Source organism: Hippoglossus hippoglossus, chromosome 7, assembly GCF_009819705.1.
Source record: "Hippoglossus hippoglossus isolate fHipHip1 chromosome 7, fHipHip1.pri, whole genome shotgun sequence".
Classification (NCBI taxonomy): Eukaryota; Metazoa; Chordata; class Actinopteri; order Pleuronectiformes; family Pleuronectidae; genus Hippoglossus; species Hippoglossus hippoglossus.
In genome coordinates this window covers 1,868,180-1,885,384 of record NC_047157.1, presented here as the reverse complement: position 1 = coordinate 1,885,384, position 17,205 = coordinate 1,868,180, and the positions used below count along the sequence as shown (strand labels likewise).

The 17,205-nt window shown below is 40.7% G+C and overlaps 1 protein-coding gene and 1 long non-coding RNA gene across 2 annotated transcripts in view; one reads left to right on the top strand and one right to left on the bottom strand.

Moving 5' to 3' along the window:
• LOC117765200 overlaps window positions 1-17,205 on the bottom strand; it is a 29,294-nt gene that overhangs the window by 1,104 nt on the left and 10,985 nt on the right. Inside the window, exon 2 of the long non-coding RNA XR_004614529.1 lies at window positions 11,188-11,191. This is a non-coding gene — a long non-coding RNA (uncharacterized LOC117765200). The remainder of the gene's footprint in view (window positions 1-11,187; window positions 11,192-17,205) is intronic.
• Window positions 1,385-7,573, top strand: pex10 (peroxisomal biogenesis factor 10). Its single transcript, XM_034591480.1, has 6 exons — window positions 1,385-1,835; window positions 2,407-2,487; window positions 2,584-2,996; window positions 4,870-5,036; window positions 5,963-6,098; window positions 7,242-7,573. The coding sequence occupies exons 1-6, from the start codon at window positions 1,724-1,726 to the stop codon at window positions 7,308-7,310; spliced, it is 978 nt and encodes a 325-aa protein (XP_034447371.1). The 5' UTR covers window positions 1,385-1,723; the 3' UTR covers window positions 7,311-7,573.

Below are 17,205 nucleotides of genomic sequence, written 5' to 3'. Positions count from 1 at the left end.
TTTTTTTAATTTTCCCTTGCAATGATCACAGGTGACACAAATCAATGGAGTAAATTCAGTCTTTGTTCAAGAATCTCAAGCCTAAATGTCTATTCTATGAGACTGGGAGTGGGCGGAGATAATTACCTGTCAGGAGACTAGAGAAGGGGAGGCTATATAAAGGCTGGGTGAATGTGCACACCAGCTAGAGGATCTATGGTCCAGTAATACGGCACAAACGAATCAAATATAATTTATATTATTTTTTTCAGTTCTTCTTTGTGAACTGTGAATCAATTAATTATCTGTAGCTTCAGATTTAGCTTAAAATACATTGTTATCGTATTATTTTAACTTGTTTGTTCATTTTGTTATTAATTTTGTTATTAACGCTGAACTGCAAGAAATATCTGTTTTATTAAAAAGCAATAAATTAAATACACCAATGCCATACCAGTTGTGACCTGGATGCTTGGAAGTCAATACAATGAAATAAACTGTTGTATTTGTTTAATAGGGGTTTTATTATGATTCTGGCAGAACTCTCACACAATCAAATAACAGGTTGTGCTTTACTTCTAATATCATAGCAGGCGCAATATGTTACATTACATTACATATCATTTGGCGGATGCTTTTATCCAAAGTGACTTACAATTAGTGCATTCTATGAGGGGACATTTAGGGGTTCAGTATCGTGCCCAAGGACACTTCGGGATGCAGGTAAGGATTAAACCGCCCACCTTCACCCACTCTACCCCTCAGCCACAGCCGCCCAATGTGACCACAGCATTAGATAATATGCAATAAACATGAACATATCAACAAAGTACATTTTCTCTGCTCTAACATAAATCTCAGTGAGGCTACAGGCAACACATTCATTCACCAAGTGCTGTCCTTATGACAGTCAAGTTCTCACACACCTTACCTTTTATTTGACAGTTTGATTATAGTTGGTTTGTCAATCGTGGTCCACAGTTTATCAGAAGAAAAATGAACAATTGAAATTACACCCCCAAAAAAGCAATATATTCTACTTTGTTGCACTTGACTTTTAATGTCAATGGACTTGACAGGAAAACAGATTATACTTCACAATATGAGTATGTATTTACTAAAAATACAGACTGATTATGAAAAGGAAGGTTCATAGTTCATAGAGCTTTTTCACAGCAGACATGAAGTAGTTGTTAAATGCAGCTGCAGGCTCATTTGTATTGAGTTAGAGTCTTACTTAATGTGATTAGTAACGCTTCAGTTCATCTATTGTAATTTAATGTCAAAATGTCTGCTGTGAAAATGGTCTATTCCTTATCACAGAAAGTGAGCTTGTAATGCTCCCTCCGGCCGGTGAGTGGCGCTGTTGGTGATGAGGTTTACCATCAGCCTTCCTCGTTTGTTTACCGAGCAGCAACTTCCCATGTGTGCCTTGGATGAAGTTTCGCTAAACAAGTATTTTGGAGAATATTGGTGTAATATAACGGCATAATCCGACAGATGACCACTGGATAGCAGTTAGCCTAGCCTAGTGGCGGTGCTGTGGACTCTTTAGCTTTAGCTCGGTAGCTTTGTGAATGTGTTTGACAGGACTGATTGACAGCTGCTGCTTGGATACACCGGTAGAGACGCAGGGTTCAGAGTGAAACTCTTCGGTCAGTGGACATGAATATTTCACCGTGAACTGCAACTTAACTGCGTTTGCAAGCGTCGGACATCGGCTTCTGTCTGTTGCGAGCTAACGATGCCCCTCGGCCCTGCTAACCATTCTCAGTTGATTCGCTCCATCCAGAAGGACGAATACTATCAAACTTTCCTGAAAAACAACAGCAACGAAGCTTTTCAAACACTTGCTGGTGAGTTTGTTCTGGTTTAAAAACTGGAAAGTTACGTCTCCTTTAGCTAGCTTACTCTACTTTAGTATGTAGCTTTAGGTAGGTTTAGCAAATGTAGGCAAAGTAAGAGCGTCCTATCCTCTAGTCTGGATTGAAGACTGAATTCATTATTGTGTTTAGTCACCGATTATAAAATATAACCGACTGACAGCCCAAATTTCAAAACGGAATCGTTTTGATGGAAATGCTGATGTTTGTGGGTTAAATTCAGTGTTGAAGTTTATGAGCTTTTATTTCCTAACACAACTCATTGTATATCGACTCTGTGTTTAGATGTTTGAGAGAACCATACTTCTCTCAACACTTTCCCATGTGTAGTTTATTCTAATCACAAGTCTCTCTCCACCATTAACACAAAAGGTCTAATAGTGTTTTTAATAATGTTAATAGAACAATTTCAATGTCATGGCTGTTTCATGTTTCGGGTAAAAGCTGAGCTGGTGATTCTCAGAATGACGATTGTGGTCTGTGCAGAGCTTAAGCATTTGTGTAGTATTAAAGTGTGTTATTGTTTGTTGTTTATTTCCTGTAGGTTCCAAACGATGGCTGGACTGGAGGAAAGAGATAGAGCTGCTGTCAGATCTGGTCTACTATGGTTTAACAACATTCTCCGGTAGTCACCTACCACACCATCCGACTTTACTCACTTCATGTTTCACTATTTCAATTATTGTAGGCAGCATTTGATTTGATTCATCCTCTGCCTCAGGTTACCAAACTCTTGGTGAAGAGTATGTCAGCATCGTGCAGGTGGATCCCACTAAACGGCAGATCCCCTCCCGGGCAAGACGAGGCTTCTTTGTCCTCTGTCATGCCCTCTTGCCGTATCTCCTGGACAAGGTCCTGGTGTGCCTGGAGAACGAGCTGGATGGTGGGCAGGAGAGCCTCAGCGGTGTCAGGCGGCGGCAGACAGCTGCCGGGACATGGAGCCTGGAGGCTTGGCTGAGGAGGTGGGTGCAGAAGGCAGTGGGGCTGTTGTCAGAGCCCCAGAGGAAAGCGTGCCTGCCGGCCATTTTTGTCCTCCGACAGGGTCTGACCCTCCTGCACCGATTCCATGTGGCTCTGTTCTACCTCAGTGGCTCTTTTTATCACCTATCCAAGAGGATGACCGGTATCAGCTATGTAGGTGACTTTTATTTTTTCTACATGTCTTACATATATTTCTGACATTAGACAAAATAGAAAAATACTGTTTTATTACTACTATTTTCGAAGTTGGCCCAACCAAAGAGTGACGTAAACTTCTTTCACATTAGTGGGTGTGTTGATGAAAAGTGTTAATGTCAAAAGAAAGTCCGGAGGCTCTGCCTTGGACATTTGCGTTCACACAAACTGAAGAACGTCCACAGATTCTCCGGAGTTCAGTGCATGTCTGGAAGCAGCTTCAGCCCATTCTGACACTTCCCTGGTCCTCTCACACTCGTGCTCACTAGACACACAGCCTTTCTCTCTCTCTCTCTCTCACACACACACACACACACACACACACACACACACACACACACACACACACACACACACAATAGACACATATGCAAATAGAAACTTGGTAAATACAATATAATTGAGTTGTTGTGAACAGAATTTATGTATGTGTGTATTTGCATTTAGAGCAAGGACATTAAATCTACTCACAGGAGAAAAATATGTGTTTCAATGTCAGGAGTGAACAGACAAACTTAGCGCCGTCCGTGGGTGTCGCCTGGCTTGGGTATCCGGGGCAGTTTTTTCTTAAGCCCCGAATAATTTGCCATTTGCTACTTTCACCGGTAAATACCTTCGCAACTGAACATCCACTAGAGGTGTATAAATGTCTAGATTCTTAAATGCAACGTGATGCGGACGTGGAAGACTCTGCATCGATGCAGTGAAAGAACATAATCGATTCATGTTTTCCGCTACATTCATTGTTTTATCGATGTCCCACCGCTGCATAATTATAACCACCGCTGCTTCAGGACAGACATTAAAGGTCCGGTCGTCCTGTGTCAGAGTCTCTGTCTGAGTCTGCTTTCTCGTTACTCGACCTCTGACACTTTAACATTAAACACCATCACTGATCACAAGTTATTAGGACACATACAGGACTGACGTTTACTTTGTGTTTGTTTGATTCACTCCAGAGTTTATGAGACACATGTTTACACCTGCTACACAACACGAGACGTAATGACGAGCACAGTCAGGACATCAGGGTTAAAGTGACCGGAATGATCTGGAGTCATAATCCGACATCATCGATTAATTACTAAATTCATTTGATTATTTGATTTGAAGAGTAAGATACCAGCGGACACACAGACTCCTGCAAACAGAAGTTCCTGTCACAGACATTTGAAAAATTGAATTTCCTTTTCAGGTGCGAAGAATTTTCAGAACCACCTATTTAGTCTTGAACAATGTGTCTTAACAGCTTGTTATATTATCTATTGTTTGAAATCTTAATTTTAAAAGGAACTAAAGCAGTCAAATAAATGTAATGCAGTATAAAATACAACAATTCTCTCTGACATGTATATACTCACAGAGTAGAAATATAAAGTAGCATAAAGTTGAAATACTTTAGTACAATTGCTTACATGTTGTGAAATAAAAAAAATAATATTTACAGTATTTGTGACATTGTGTAGAAGTTATGTAAATATTGGGGTGCATATGTTCTTCTCTTTACTAGGGAACAAAATAGGCTTGTTTCATATATAAATAAGTTTATTAATACAATAACAACCCCCCACTCTGGGCTCAGCCCCAGATGTTTTACTGTACAGCCCTGGCGCTGTCTACTTGTCTACTCTTGGGACAGATGTTAATACCAGGACTGAACAGGGCTTCGGACACTTGGTCACACACCCTACTGAGCCACTCTGACCTTGTTAGATGTAGCTAACCGTTGCTGTACATGTGGTACCGGATTGTAAACCAGTTTGATCTAAATCACTGCCTCACTGATTTATTTCACCATGTTTTATCTACATTCATTTCTCTGTGTGTGTAGCTGCATGTGATGGGGCGATACAGCAGTGACGGGACCATCAGGAGCAGCTACAGGCTGCTAGGTGCCGTGTCCCTCCTTCAGCTGGTCATCACTGTTTGTCTCCAGCTCAACAATTTCAGACAGAGACAGAGAGCCAGGACGGAGTGGAAGCTCTACAGAAAGCTCAGGTACAGAACAGACCAAAGGACACAGCCCACATACTCTTCCTCTGGTCTTGATGTCAGGGCAGAATGTTGGATCAAAAGGATGGATCCTTTTCTACAGAAATTATTTCAGTGTTGAAGTGAAATGAAATTGTGGCCTGTAGCAATAATTACTATATTGATATATAGTGCGACATTTAAATATGAACTTGATAATTCTGCTGACCTTCATAAATTGCCCATTGTGTTTACATGTGTGTTTGTTTAAATTAAAATGTCATCAACATTTTAGCCAATCTCATCACCTATGTCTCCGGGAGTGATCGGGTAATAATAACAATAATAATATCTTTATTTATATAGCACTTCTCAAAACACACACATGCCCTGTTCCAGCCGCAACCAGCTGGAGATGAAGTGACAACATTTTTGGTTAAAGCCGAATTAGAGAGGAGAGTTAACATGAACAAGGTGGTATATCGAATTTGTTTAAGAACAGTGGCAACAAAATGTATTTAATTAGGACATATTACTATCTTTAATTATAATTCCAATGTTGGACTGAATATTCTTAAGAATTATGTACCTGTATTATGAATTATGTACCACATTATATCAGTGGTATAAAATGGTCTGAAAATTAGGATAAAAATATAATTTATCCTGATAATTTCTGGGGAAATATCTTGTCCAACAAAAGTTGTTATGACAGGCTCAAGTAGAAGTCATCCAATTGAAACCGTTGGGAAACTTTGGTCTGGTCACTCTTTTTGACTTGCTAGCTCTCAGCAGCTGAACCATACAGAAAGTCTTGGATGCTGATTGTACCCAGTCAATATTTCCATTCATCACAAGCTATTGAGACACGCCAGGCCAGTGCAAATACTACACCACTTTGTGTTGTAGAAAAGACCTACATTCAACACATGACATGAACTCTGTCTGTGCAGTCCTCAGCGCACAAAGAGCTCGAGCTCCAGAGTCGCCCGCTGCATCCTCTGTCTGGAGGAGAGGAGACACTCCACCTCCACCCCCTGTGGACACCTCTTCTGCTGGGAGTGCATCACAGAGTGGTGCAACACCAAGGTCAGTTACACAAGTTACACCTGGATATTTGCAAACAGTACTCATGATGGAAGGGAATCAAAAGCAGCTCTGTTTATTCAGAGACTTTTGACTGTTTTGTAACACAAACATCTTAAGATCAGAAGTTTTGAGGGATTATTTCCTAACAGAGACATACATGTCTTGAAACCTAAGCCTTTTGTCAAAGACATAATTACCTCCCTCAACCACACTGGAGTTGTAATGGTTCTCTTTGGAGTTATTGACCTCTAGTGCTTAAAGGCCTGCATTAAATACAAACTCCTCCTTCTCACCTACAAATCCCTCCACGCCCTAGCCCCACTATATTTAACCGACCACCTCCACCCCTACACTCCACTCAGAATGCTGCGGTCCTCGAATTCAGGTTTGCCCTCTATCCCCAACACCAAACTGCAAACTTTTGAAGACAGAGCCTTCTGTATCACAGCCCCCACCCTCTGGAACTTTCTCCCTTCCGAAATACGCAACGCTGCATCTCTGGACAGCTTCAAAAAAGAACTCAAACACCACCTGTTCACTAGGGCTTTTAGCCTCCGTTAATGCACCACTCTGCTCTTTATTTCTATCCTGTTTTGTGTTATTACTTTTTTTCTTTTCTGTTCTGTCCTCACAGACATATGTAAAGCATCCTTGGGTCTCTTGAAAGACGCTATATAAATGCAAGCTATTTTTATTATTATTATACAGACACAGAACGTTCCCCCATGTGATGACACATGGTGACAGTGGTGAGAACAACTTTCCCACTCAGTAGAACTATTGAACAGAACCTGACTCCTTGTGGGAGGTCATCTGCCTCAATCAGGCTCCAACAAATGCAGACAGAGCTAGAACTTGAGCTAGTAAACATGGATGTCAATCAGGTTTCAAACTGAATGGAGGAAAAATGGCTTTGAAATGATTTAATGAGGGAAGTATTGGTCAAGTTGTTCCACAGTGAACTCTCTTCAAACCAGGGTACCACTGCTCGTAGCTGACCAGTGTAAATTCATTCTCTGGATAATTTTTTCTAAACAAGCTGACCCCACCAAGCCCTCAAGTGTGAAAATAATACAGACACTTGCTGACCCTGGGTGTGTAAATGTAACATTGGTATGTGTGTTTGTGTGATGCTTCTTATAGGCAGAGTGCCCCCTTTGTCGGGAGAAGTTCCAGCCTCACAGACTGGTGTACCTCAGGAACTACAGCTAGATCTACAGAGCCAGACAAAACACACACACACCCCCTCTGGAACACAAGAAGACAGAAATAGTGTTTTACAACTTTAACTTGGTGTTCCAACATATTGTTGCTTCTTCAGGTTTAACCTTTATGTTCTTTTTTTTTTTTTTTTTTTATTAAGAGAAGATGTTGAATTAAAGTGAAACTTTGAATTGTCTCAATTAAATTGTGTAAATATCACTTCTATATAAAACTTTACAAAGATGATAATAAATTGCAGTTCATTTACAGATTACTGTTGCTTTTGGTTTTTAACAGTTTGTTAGGAGAAAACAGTGTGACTATTACATGATGGGACATGAACAGTAAGTATATTAAAAATGGATCAAGGCTCCTCTGCAGGACATCAGAGCAGTTAGTCTGTGCTTCATCCACAAATCTGTCATGTCCAATCCAACAAGGAGCTGTTGAACTCTTTTTGGACAAATACAAACCTGCATAGGACTGAGACAGGTTTATCATGGGTGGCTCCAAATGTCTGTGGAGACCTTCGAACACCTCAAACAACCCTTAGACCACAGCAGCTCATGTTCTCATGATGTATATTGTTGTGCCAAGATCTTTCCTTTTTCACTGTGTCTGTAAAGAAAACCCATCAGCTCCCAGGAAGTTGCATGATCAGCAGTGCACATGGCTAATGTGATGGAGAAAATCTGCTTGATGATTTCCAAACCTGCAGATAATCACCATCACCTCATGCAATCACTTGTGGCCTTTTTCAGCCTTCAGTCACTTTGCTGCCCTGCAGAGGCAGAGAGCTGTAACTACAGACAGGGATGCAGAGAGAAACTGTTAAGTTTCATGGAGAGGCTGTGGAGACGCAGAGCGATGTGCTTGGTACAGATAAAGCTCTCAGAACCTTTCATTCAAACTGAGGAGGAATGTCAGATAAACTTGTCCTCATAGCCCAGTCACAATCTGAAGCCACATTTAAACAATGAACTGTTCATCCATTTGTGTTCACAAACTGCAGAGGTTACCCTTTAGCAGGACTAGTGTATCTGCTGGTTTATTTCTGTAATAGGTGGAATTACTGTAGGACAACAAACTACTAATTCAGTGGTGGATCATCAGGATGAAACTTCTTAGTTGAACTATTTTCTGTATAGCAGAGTTAGATGATAAAATGGGTTTTGTGATAGCACAGTGTCAGAGTGAGCCACACATACGGTGACTATGGTCTGTAACCTATTTCCACAAGCTATAATCTGATAAGCGTTAGGGAGATTTTTGTGACAACGCACTTAATTACAATTTAGAATTACGTAGTTTTAATTGTGGTTAACAATTAATATTTTTTTTTAAATTCTGTTTTTATCAACACATTAACATTCTATCAATTTGTACAGCTTTTTCTCCAAAGCAACTTACAATAGATGTACAACATATGGTACACAGTGAAAATTAATATTCTAAGGTTTTAAATGTTTTAGGGCGGGTTTAGAGGTGGTTTTCGGACCGCTGTCAAGTGAACTCTGGAGCAGTTAATTTCTAGTGTGACCTCCCTTCGAACCAATAACAGGAAGCATACCAGTTTATCTGTCATTTAATTGGTTTAATAAGGTTTTCTCTTCCTGTTTTGATGACCGGAGGGCTACCACACCGTTTGCGGCCAAAATGATGACTGGCAGGGGTCAAACATGGACTCAGGATGAAGTGAGATGCCTCCTGGATATTTGGGCTGAAGAGAACATATCTCGAATACTAGAGAAGGTGCATAGGAACACACAGAGGTATTCAAAATACTTAGCGAGAAAATGAAGGAGAGGATTCCAGCGAACTGTTGAGCAGTGTCGAGTTAAAGTAAAAAAACTACACCAACAGTAGATCAAAGTACGCAACGCTTTGCAGAAAAGTGGTAGCTCTGCAGATGTAAAGGACAAATTTGTGTGGTATGACGACATGATTCTTAACTCAAGACCCACTGTGAGCCCAGTAGATGTGGAGTCGTACGTGGAGGAGCCCGGAGGAGCATGCACCTAATCATTGTCGTCTGCTGTGGATAGTCACAGTAACGGGAGGAAGTGATGTATGGTGAATATTCAATTATTTAATGCTCGCTGTCTCATCAGATGTTCATATGCGCGGTCCTCTAATGTTTGATTATATGCACTCCAGGTCAACAGAACCTGACAGTGTTCCATGATGTACCATATTCAAGTAGAAATTGAGATTGTTGTGTTTTTACCGGCACGATTGAATGACAATAATAGAGCGACATTTCCATCACATGGCTCTTGTTTACACTTTCTGAGCCGTTGGCGCTTTGCCTTTGTGAACACGAACTGGATCATTTGGAAAATTCAAACAATATATGACTGACACTGATTCAAACCAGGAACTGGACCTTTTGGTGTGATGTGAACCCATCCCCAAATCAGGGTCTTTATGCTTTTACTGTTATTTGGTTGAAGGAATTCTAACACTGTTGTTACTGAGACATAACTCTGGGGAAGGTTTCTTCAAAAGGTTTCACACTTTGGCACAATAATTGGTCATATAGAACCTCGATATGACATTTTCTAATATAATGTGAATCTAAAATGGAATATAGCCCTGCCGTAAAATATAAAACATGTGAGCTGCACACTGCAGACAGACAAGAAAGAAATGAAGCAGGGCAACACATCTGGTTTCTCAGGTGCTAAAAGAGGTTTAGGAAGAAGAAGAGCTACATCATCATCTCCTGAGCTGCTGGGACATGTCAGATAAAACCCAGCTGCTGATGGGAGCAGCTATTCAGGGGCTGAGGGGAAGCATTCTGCTGATTTCCCTGCAGAAAGAGGAGATGGATGAGTGGGAATCCTGTTTGAATGTCCTCACAGTAGATTCAATGTAGTGGTTGGTGCTCCCTTTTAACCACGTGTTTTATATAATTGAGTTCTGCCAGAATTTTCACTTTTGTGTGTCTGGTGACTGTCACAAAAGAAAATATAAAAATCATCGTAATGAATATCAGTCAAACCCAATACAATCAAATATTTGTGCTTGTGTGTGTGTGTGTGTGTGTGTGTGTGTGTGTGTGTGTGTGTGTGTTTTCTTTAAAGCAGCAGAACAATCTGTTAACAAAGTCAAAATCTACTTTATTGTCAATTCTGCTTATGTAAAGGACATATACGGGTTTGTCTCTCCCTAATCCCCAGTGTAAACATATTAGTAGACATATAGGTACTCAATGTATAAGTAACAGTCAACATATACGTAATAAGCTTTTGAACATATAAGTGCATAACATTAAGTACTAAAGTGACATGCAAGTACACAACACAGTAGTGCAAACCAGAATAGAGCAAAAATAGCTTTAGGAGTGCAAAATAGGGAGAGCAATAATCACATCTATATATAATGAAGTTCACTGCTGTTATCTGATATGTACAAAGCATTCAAATCCATCCCATAATGTAAGACTTGTAAGATGAAGGTATCTCTACATGCAGAAAGAATAGTTTAACAGCACTGGGTCTGTAGTTTTTCTTTCTGTCAGTATTTACACCAAACACAGTCTAATATGAGACATGGTGACAAAGCTTCTCAGTCTCCATCTGTCACTGTGAGGTTATTGGTCCCTTAAATTGTTTCCTTTTCAGATGAGTGAGGAGATGCAAATGCTGGTTCCCCTTCATTAAATTAGACTTACAACACACCCAGCCTCTACTACTACTTCCACACTGCTACTTTCCACTTCACCACCCAAAACTTCACACTGCCAGGCATTAAATTAACATTCTGCCAGGGTGTAAATCTGGAGGCCCAAAGTCGCTTATCAGGGACATAACTGTCAGATACTGAGCCTCTGGTCAGTTTGATGAACCATCTTGCTCTGGACCAAAGAGCTGGACAGTTAAACTGTCCTAACTAGTAAAATAACAGCATTGGGAATGTTACCAACAATGTTCTGTTAATGTTTTCAGCTGGTTGTCTTTTTTTGGTTCCCAGAAAATAAAGATAGTAAAATGTCCTCTAAAAACTTTCAAAACAATTTTAGCTTAACCTTCTTAAAATGTTTAATGATAACAGTATTAGAACCTTTAGCACCAACAATCAGAACATGTTACTGAAAAGGATAACATGTTTGTTGTAAAAAGGTTCTGGGAATGTTACTATGCAATGTTATACTGTTTTCAGTGGGTAGTTTTATTTGGTTCCCAGAATATTCCTGTTTAAGTTCTCTAAAACATTATAAAAATGTTCATAATAACCTTTTTAAAATGTTTACGGATAACATTATTAGAACATTAATTTCTAATAACCTTAAAACATGTTCTGAAAGTAGTAAGTTTTGTCAAAAAAAGGTTCTGAGAATGTTACCATGCATTCCATACACATGCCCTGAACGGGAACGGCAACAGTTCGACAAATGTTGGGTAATAGGCTTAAAATGTTAAGTTACAACATTGTTAGAATATTATGCCCTAATATTCTTTAAACATTTTTAGCCTCATTCACTAATATGTGCGCAGAAATGTTCTTACACTCCGCACAAAATAAGTGCCGGATTCATGACACGTGGAATTAAATATGTATACTACCGTTCAAAAGTTTGGGGTCACTTAGAAATTTCCTTATTTTTCAAAGGAAAGCACTGTTTTTTTCAATGAAGATAACATTAAATTAATCAGAAATACACTCTATACATTGTTAATGTGGTAAATGACTATTCTAGGTGGAAACGTCTGGTTTTTAATGAAATATCTACATAGGTGTATAGAGGCCCATTTCCAGCAACTATCACTCCAGTGTTCTAATGGTACATTGTGTTTGCTAATCGCCTTAGAAGACTAATGGATGATTAGAAAACCCTTGAAAACCCTTGTGCAATTATGTTAGCACAGCTGAAAACTGTTTTGCTGGTGAGAGAAGCTATAGAACTGGCCTTCCTTTGAGCTAGTTGAGTATCTGGAGCATCACATTTGTGGGTTCGATTATACTCTCAAAATGGCCAGAAAAAGAGAACTTTCATGTGAAACTCGCCAGTCTATTCTTGTTCTTAGAAATGAAGGCTATTCCAATGCGAGAAATTGCGAAGAAACTGAAAATTTCCTACAACGGTGTGTACTACTCCCTTCAGAGAACAGCACAAACGGGCTCTAACCAGAGTAGAAAGAGAAGTGGGAGGCCCCGGTGCACAACTCAGCAAGAAGACAAGTATATTAGAGTCTCTAGTTTGAGAAATAGACGCCTCACAGGTCCTCAACTGGCAGCTTCTTTAAATGGTACCCGCAAAACGCCAGTGTCAACGTCTACAGTGAAGAGGCGACTCCGGGATGCTGGCCTTCTAGGCAGAGTGGCAAAGAAAAAGCCATATCTGAGACTGGCCAATAAAAAGAAAAGATTGATATGGGCAAAAGAACACAGACATTGGACAGAGGAAGATTGGAAAAAAGTGTTATGGACAGACGAATCAAAGTTTGAGGTGTTTGGATCACACAGAAGAACATTTGTGAGACGCAGAACAGGTGAAAAGATGCTGGAAGAGTGCCTGACGCCATCTGTCAAGCATGGTGGAGGTACTGTGATGGTCTGGGGCTGCTTTGGTGCTGGTAAAGTGGGAGATTTGTACAAGGTAAAAGGGATTTTAAATAAGGAAGGCTATCACTCCATTTTGCAACGCCATGCCATACCCTGTGGACAGCGCTTGATTGGAGCCAATTTCCTCCTACAACAGGACAATGACCCAAAGCACACCTCCAAATTATGCAAGAACTATTTAGGGAAGAAGCAGGCAGCTGGTATGCTGTCTGTAATGGAGTGGCCAGCGCAGTCACCAGATCTCAACCCCATTGAGCTGTTGTGGGAGCAGCTTGACCGTATGGTACGCAAGAAGTGCCCATCAAGCCAATCCAACTTGTGGGAGGTGCTTCAGGAAGCGTGGGGTGACATTTCTACAGATTACCTCAACAAATTAACAGCTAGAATGCCAAAGGTCTGCAATGCTGTAACTGCTGCAAATGGAGCATTCTTTGACGAAAGCAAAGTTTGAAGAACAAAATTAATATTTCAAATAAAAATCATTATTTCTAACCTTGTCAATGTCTTGACTATATTTTCTATTCATTTTGCAACTCATTTGATAAATAAAAGTGTGAGTTTTCATGGAAAACACAAAATTGTCTGGGTGACCCCAAACTTTTGAATGGTGGTGTATATTTAAACATTCTGCTTAAAAAGTATTTAGAGAATTGACCGCTGTCAGATCAGTTTGAAGTGGGTCATAGTGAATGAAAGAAGACTCCAAACTTAAGATGAGCAGTAGGGACCAACAATTAGATACTTTTGGGTCATTCGAGTGCTCTGTTTTCACTATAATTATTTCGCTAAGATAGGGATGAAGACCATGAAGACATTTAAAACTAAAAGAGGATCCTGAGGAACTGATAACCAATAGTTATTTCTATCTCATTTGGTCATTTACATATGCTACAGCATATAGGTAGTTATAAATCTTTATAGCAATTATACGGCTGATCACCTATAAATGCACAAACCATGAGCTATACTGTACATACATACACATGCTGTAAAGGCATTTAGTACTACATGAGTAGCTGTATACTCACCACAAATGTCCAGTGCACATTTCTTATATTGACAAATCCAATGGCTCCATCATAGTCATCAAATGTAACCTGACAAAAATGAAAAAAGACCTGTATTTTTTCTGTAATATACAGAAGCAAAACAACGATTTCACATTAAACCTCGTGTATTTTCCTTCACAGTACCAACCAAAAACAGGGAAGCTGCTATTTCACATGTACAGGTTAAAAACATTTTCCAGTATCACATCAAGGATTATAATAACACTAATACTAATACTAATAACACCCCTTCAGACTACAATACTAAAATAATAACTTATATTATTATAAATTATTACAGTTGTAATCACCTTCTTTAACCCTTGCCTGACCATCTGCTCTCTTGTGCCGTGTAAAATTACACCACAGATTTAGTGATTCATGTGGTATAGTCGGCCAGCAGTTTCCTCAGAAGTAAGGATGGCTCTAATGTAACATTCCATTACCTTTTGGATAAATTGTAGGGAAATTAATCATACAAAAATGTCAGGAATGAAGAGGCTAAGATTAAGTCATGTTAAATTACATTGCTGTCAAGATGTTTAAGAAGTCCCACTCCAGACCTTCTGGATCTACTTGGATATCCTTTTATGCAGCACAACTCATGACATTTCACGCAAACTTCTTTAAGGATTGATGCATCAACAGATGAATTCATCTGAGATAAACAATCTGGTACAACAACGGTTTTAAACCGGGGTGAAGTTAATTTAATATTTGACATTCACCGGTTTTCGTGGCTGTTACCTTCAATAGCTTTGAGTCAAAGCCTTGATGTCTCCCAGTTTTGGAATATGTTGGAGAGTTGATTTAGGAAGAGGTTTCACTTTTTAACCAAGTGAAAAAAGATGATGATGTAGTTGAGAGCGCAAAGAACTGAATCTCAGTCCCACAGCCAGTCACTACAGGTGTAGTTAGGGACCGTCATCAAAGTGCAATACATCCTATTTCAATCTTCAATCACTTTTGGGTTTTTCAACATAGAAATCTCAAATGACTGCCATTATATGTAGTGACAGCCCTGAAACATGTCACACCTAAATAATAACAAATCATCTGCAAATCATGGGTATCATTAATATTTTTCCTAAATTATGCACATTTCAAGTTTGTAGCTTCAATAGCTTGCTCATTTTTCAAACCACCTCTCATGGGTCTTGGACATCATCTCACAACTTTAGCAGCTGTTAGTTTGTGAAAAAAAAATCCCTTACCGCAGTAACTAGTGACGTATTCACAATCAAGTTAAACATTTTTATTAAAAAAAACTACGGTGGCCCTGAGAGCTCAACGCACTGCAACTTAAGAAAACACAATTACATTGCAGAAACGAAATTACATTACAGAAACGAAATTACATTACAGTAACGCAATTACATTACAGAAAATGACATCGGAAGTGTTTCCAGAGGACACCTAAAAGTGATGGACACGTCCGGATGTTGTTGCTGCAGCAGTTTGGAGTTTTTAAAGCCGGTGTCCATCCGAGATTGGAAAATTAACTAAACTGTACGTTTTTTTAGTTTATTTTCATCAAATCAGTTTATTATCATAAATAATCAACTTTATTACTGCAGATGTATCCTGTTAACCCTCTGAGAGCCACTGGGCTGTATACGATCTCAAATATCATGTCTTTCGAGCGTAATGACTCAATGGTTTGAGCTAGACACGTTTTTTTCCTGTTAAACTGAAGAAACAGCGCTAACAAGCAAGCCCCTGTTTGTGAGTAATTTACAGCACTTAGCATTCACATTCTTCCTTTTCTCCAAGAAATGTATTGTCCATAATGTGGAACCAAATTTGTTGGACGTTTTTGTGGCTCCTGTGGCAGCAACATTGAGGTTTTGGCACCTTTTGTAGAAGATGGTATGTGATATTCTGTGTTTGGTTGTTTTGGTTTTCTCTCTCTCTCCCCCTCCCCTTTCTGTTCTTCCGCTGCAGGTCGTGTGTGTGTGGCAGGGGGTGTGGCTGGCTTCCCCGCTGCAGCAGACAAGGCACACCTGCTCTCACTCATTCATCAACCTCTCCATAAAAGCCTGGTCTTGACTCCACTACGCCGCCAGATAATTCCGTCTTGTTCGGTAGCTTTTGTTTGACAAACTACTAACCCGTGTTTTCCCCTTTTTTGTTATGCAGACCTCCCGTGTGCCTTGCTGCTCTGCTGCGTTTTGTTTTCCTGTGCCGTGTCCTCCCCATTCCTGTTCAGTGTTCGTGTCTTCTTGTGGATATTCCAGCCAGCCAGCACCCTGCCTCCACAGCCTGCCTTCTCTGCCTATTCGTACAATAAACTCTGCCTTAGTTCCAAATCTGTTTCCAGTCTCTGCTTTGGGGTCCAACAATCCATAACACAATTATCTGGCCAAAATGGACCCCGCGGATGCTGATAAGATCAGACAGGCTCTGTCCAACCAAGGAACTCGTGTTGGGCAGCACGAGAAGGCTCTTCAAGAGGTTATGGAAGTTCTCCGTAGCCTGTCCTCAAATATGGCACAGATCGGTGGCCGCATTGGACCAGCTTTCCACTCACCTAACCACGCTGACGGCTCCTGTCCACGCTCCGGCTCCGGCACTCCCACTACCAGCTCCCTCTGTCTCTCATCCGACAACCCCGGGAACCCTTCATCCCCACACCCGCCAGGTATTCAGGAGTGTTAGGGTCATGTAGACAGCTCCTTCACCAATGTTCACTCGTATTTGACCAGCAGCCGTTCACGTATTCTTCAGACAAGTCGCGGATTGCCTTTGTTATGAGTCTCCTGTCGGAGAGAGCCGCGGCTTGGGCTGTAGCCGTTTCCCACAGTAATTCACCTATTTGCTACTCTTTTCAATCCTTCACAGCCGAATTCCTCAAAGTTTTTGATCACCCCCTGCAAGGAAAGGAAGCCGGTAGCCGGCTCCTCTCCTTACGTCAGGGCTATAACTCGGTGGCAACATACTCTATTGACTTCCGCATTCTCGCAGTCGAGAGTGGGTGGGATGATAGAGCACTGCAAGGGGTTTTTCTCCGCGGTCTTAGAGACCAGCTAAAGGATGAGCTAGCGGCTCGGGATGAAACAACTTTCCTAGATGAGTTGATTTCTTTGGCCGTCCAATTAGATAACCGCCTCCGTGAGAGACGCAGGGAGAGATCAGGTAGGGATAGCCACACCCCTCCCTTGGATCTGACAAAGAACCCACACCATCGGGGACCTGCGGCTCCTCCTTTTCCATCTTCCTCCTCCTGCGGGGGCCCTCCGCAGACAGCCTCTTCACCCCTCTGCAGCTGGGGAGGATGAGGCTCACTC

Bases quoted from the DNA above. Each gene is read 5' to 3' on its own strand.
- pex10 (XM_034591480.1), top strand. From the start codon at position 1,724: ATGCCCCTCGGCCCTGCTAACCATTCTCAGTTGATTCGCTCCATCCAG. The intron at 2,488-2,583 runs GTAGTCACCTAC...CCTCTGCCTCAG, and splicing joins TGGTTTAACAACATTCTCCG to GTTACCAAACTCTTGGTGAA. The intron at 5,037-5,962 runs GTACAGAACAGA...CTGTCTGTGCAG, and splicing joins AAGCTCTACAGAAAGCTCAG to TCCTCAGCGCACAAAGAGCT.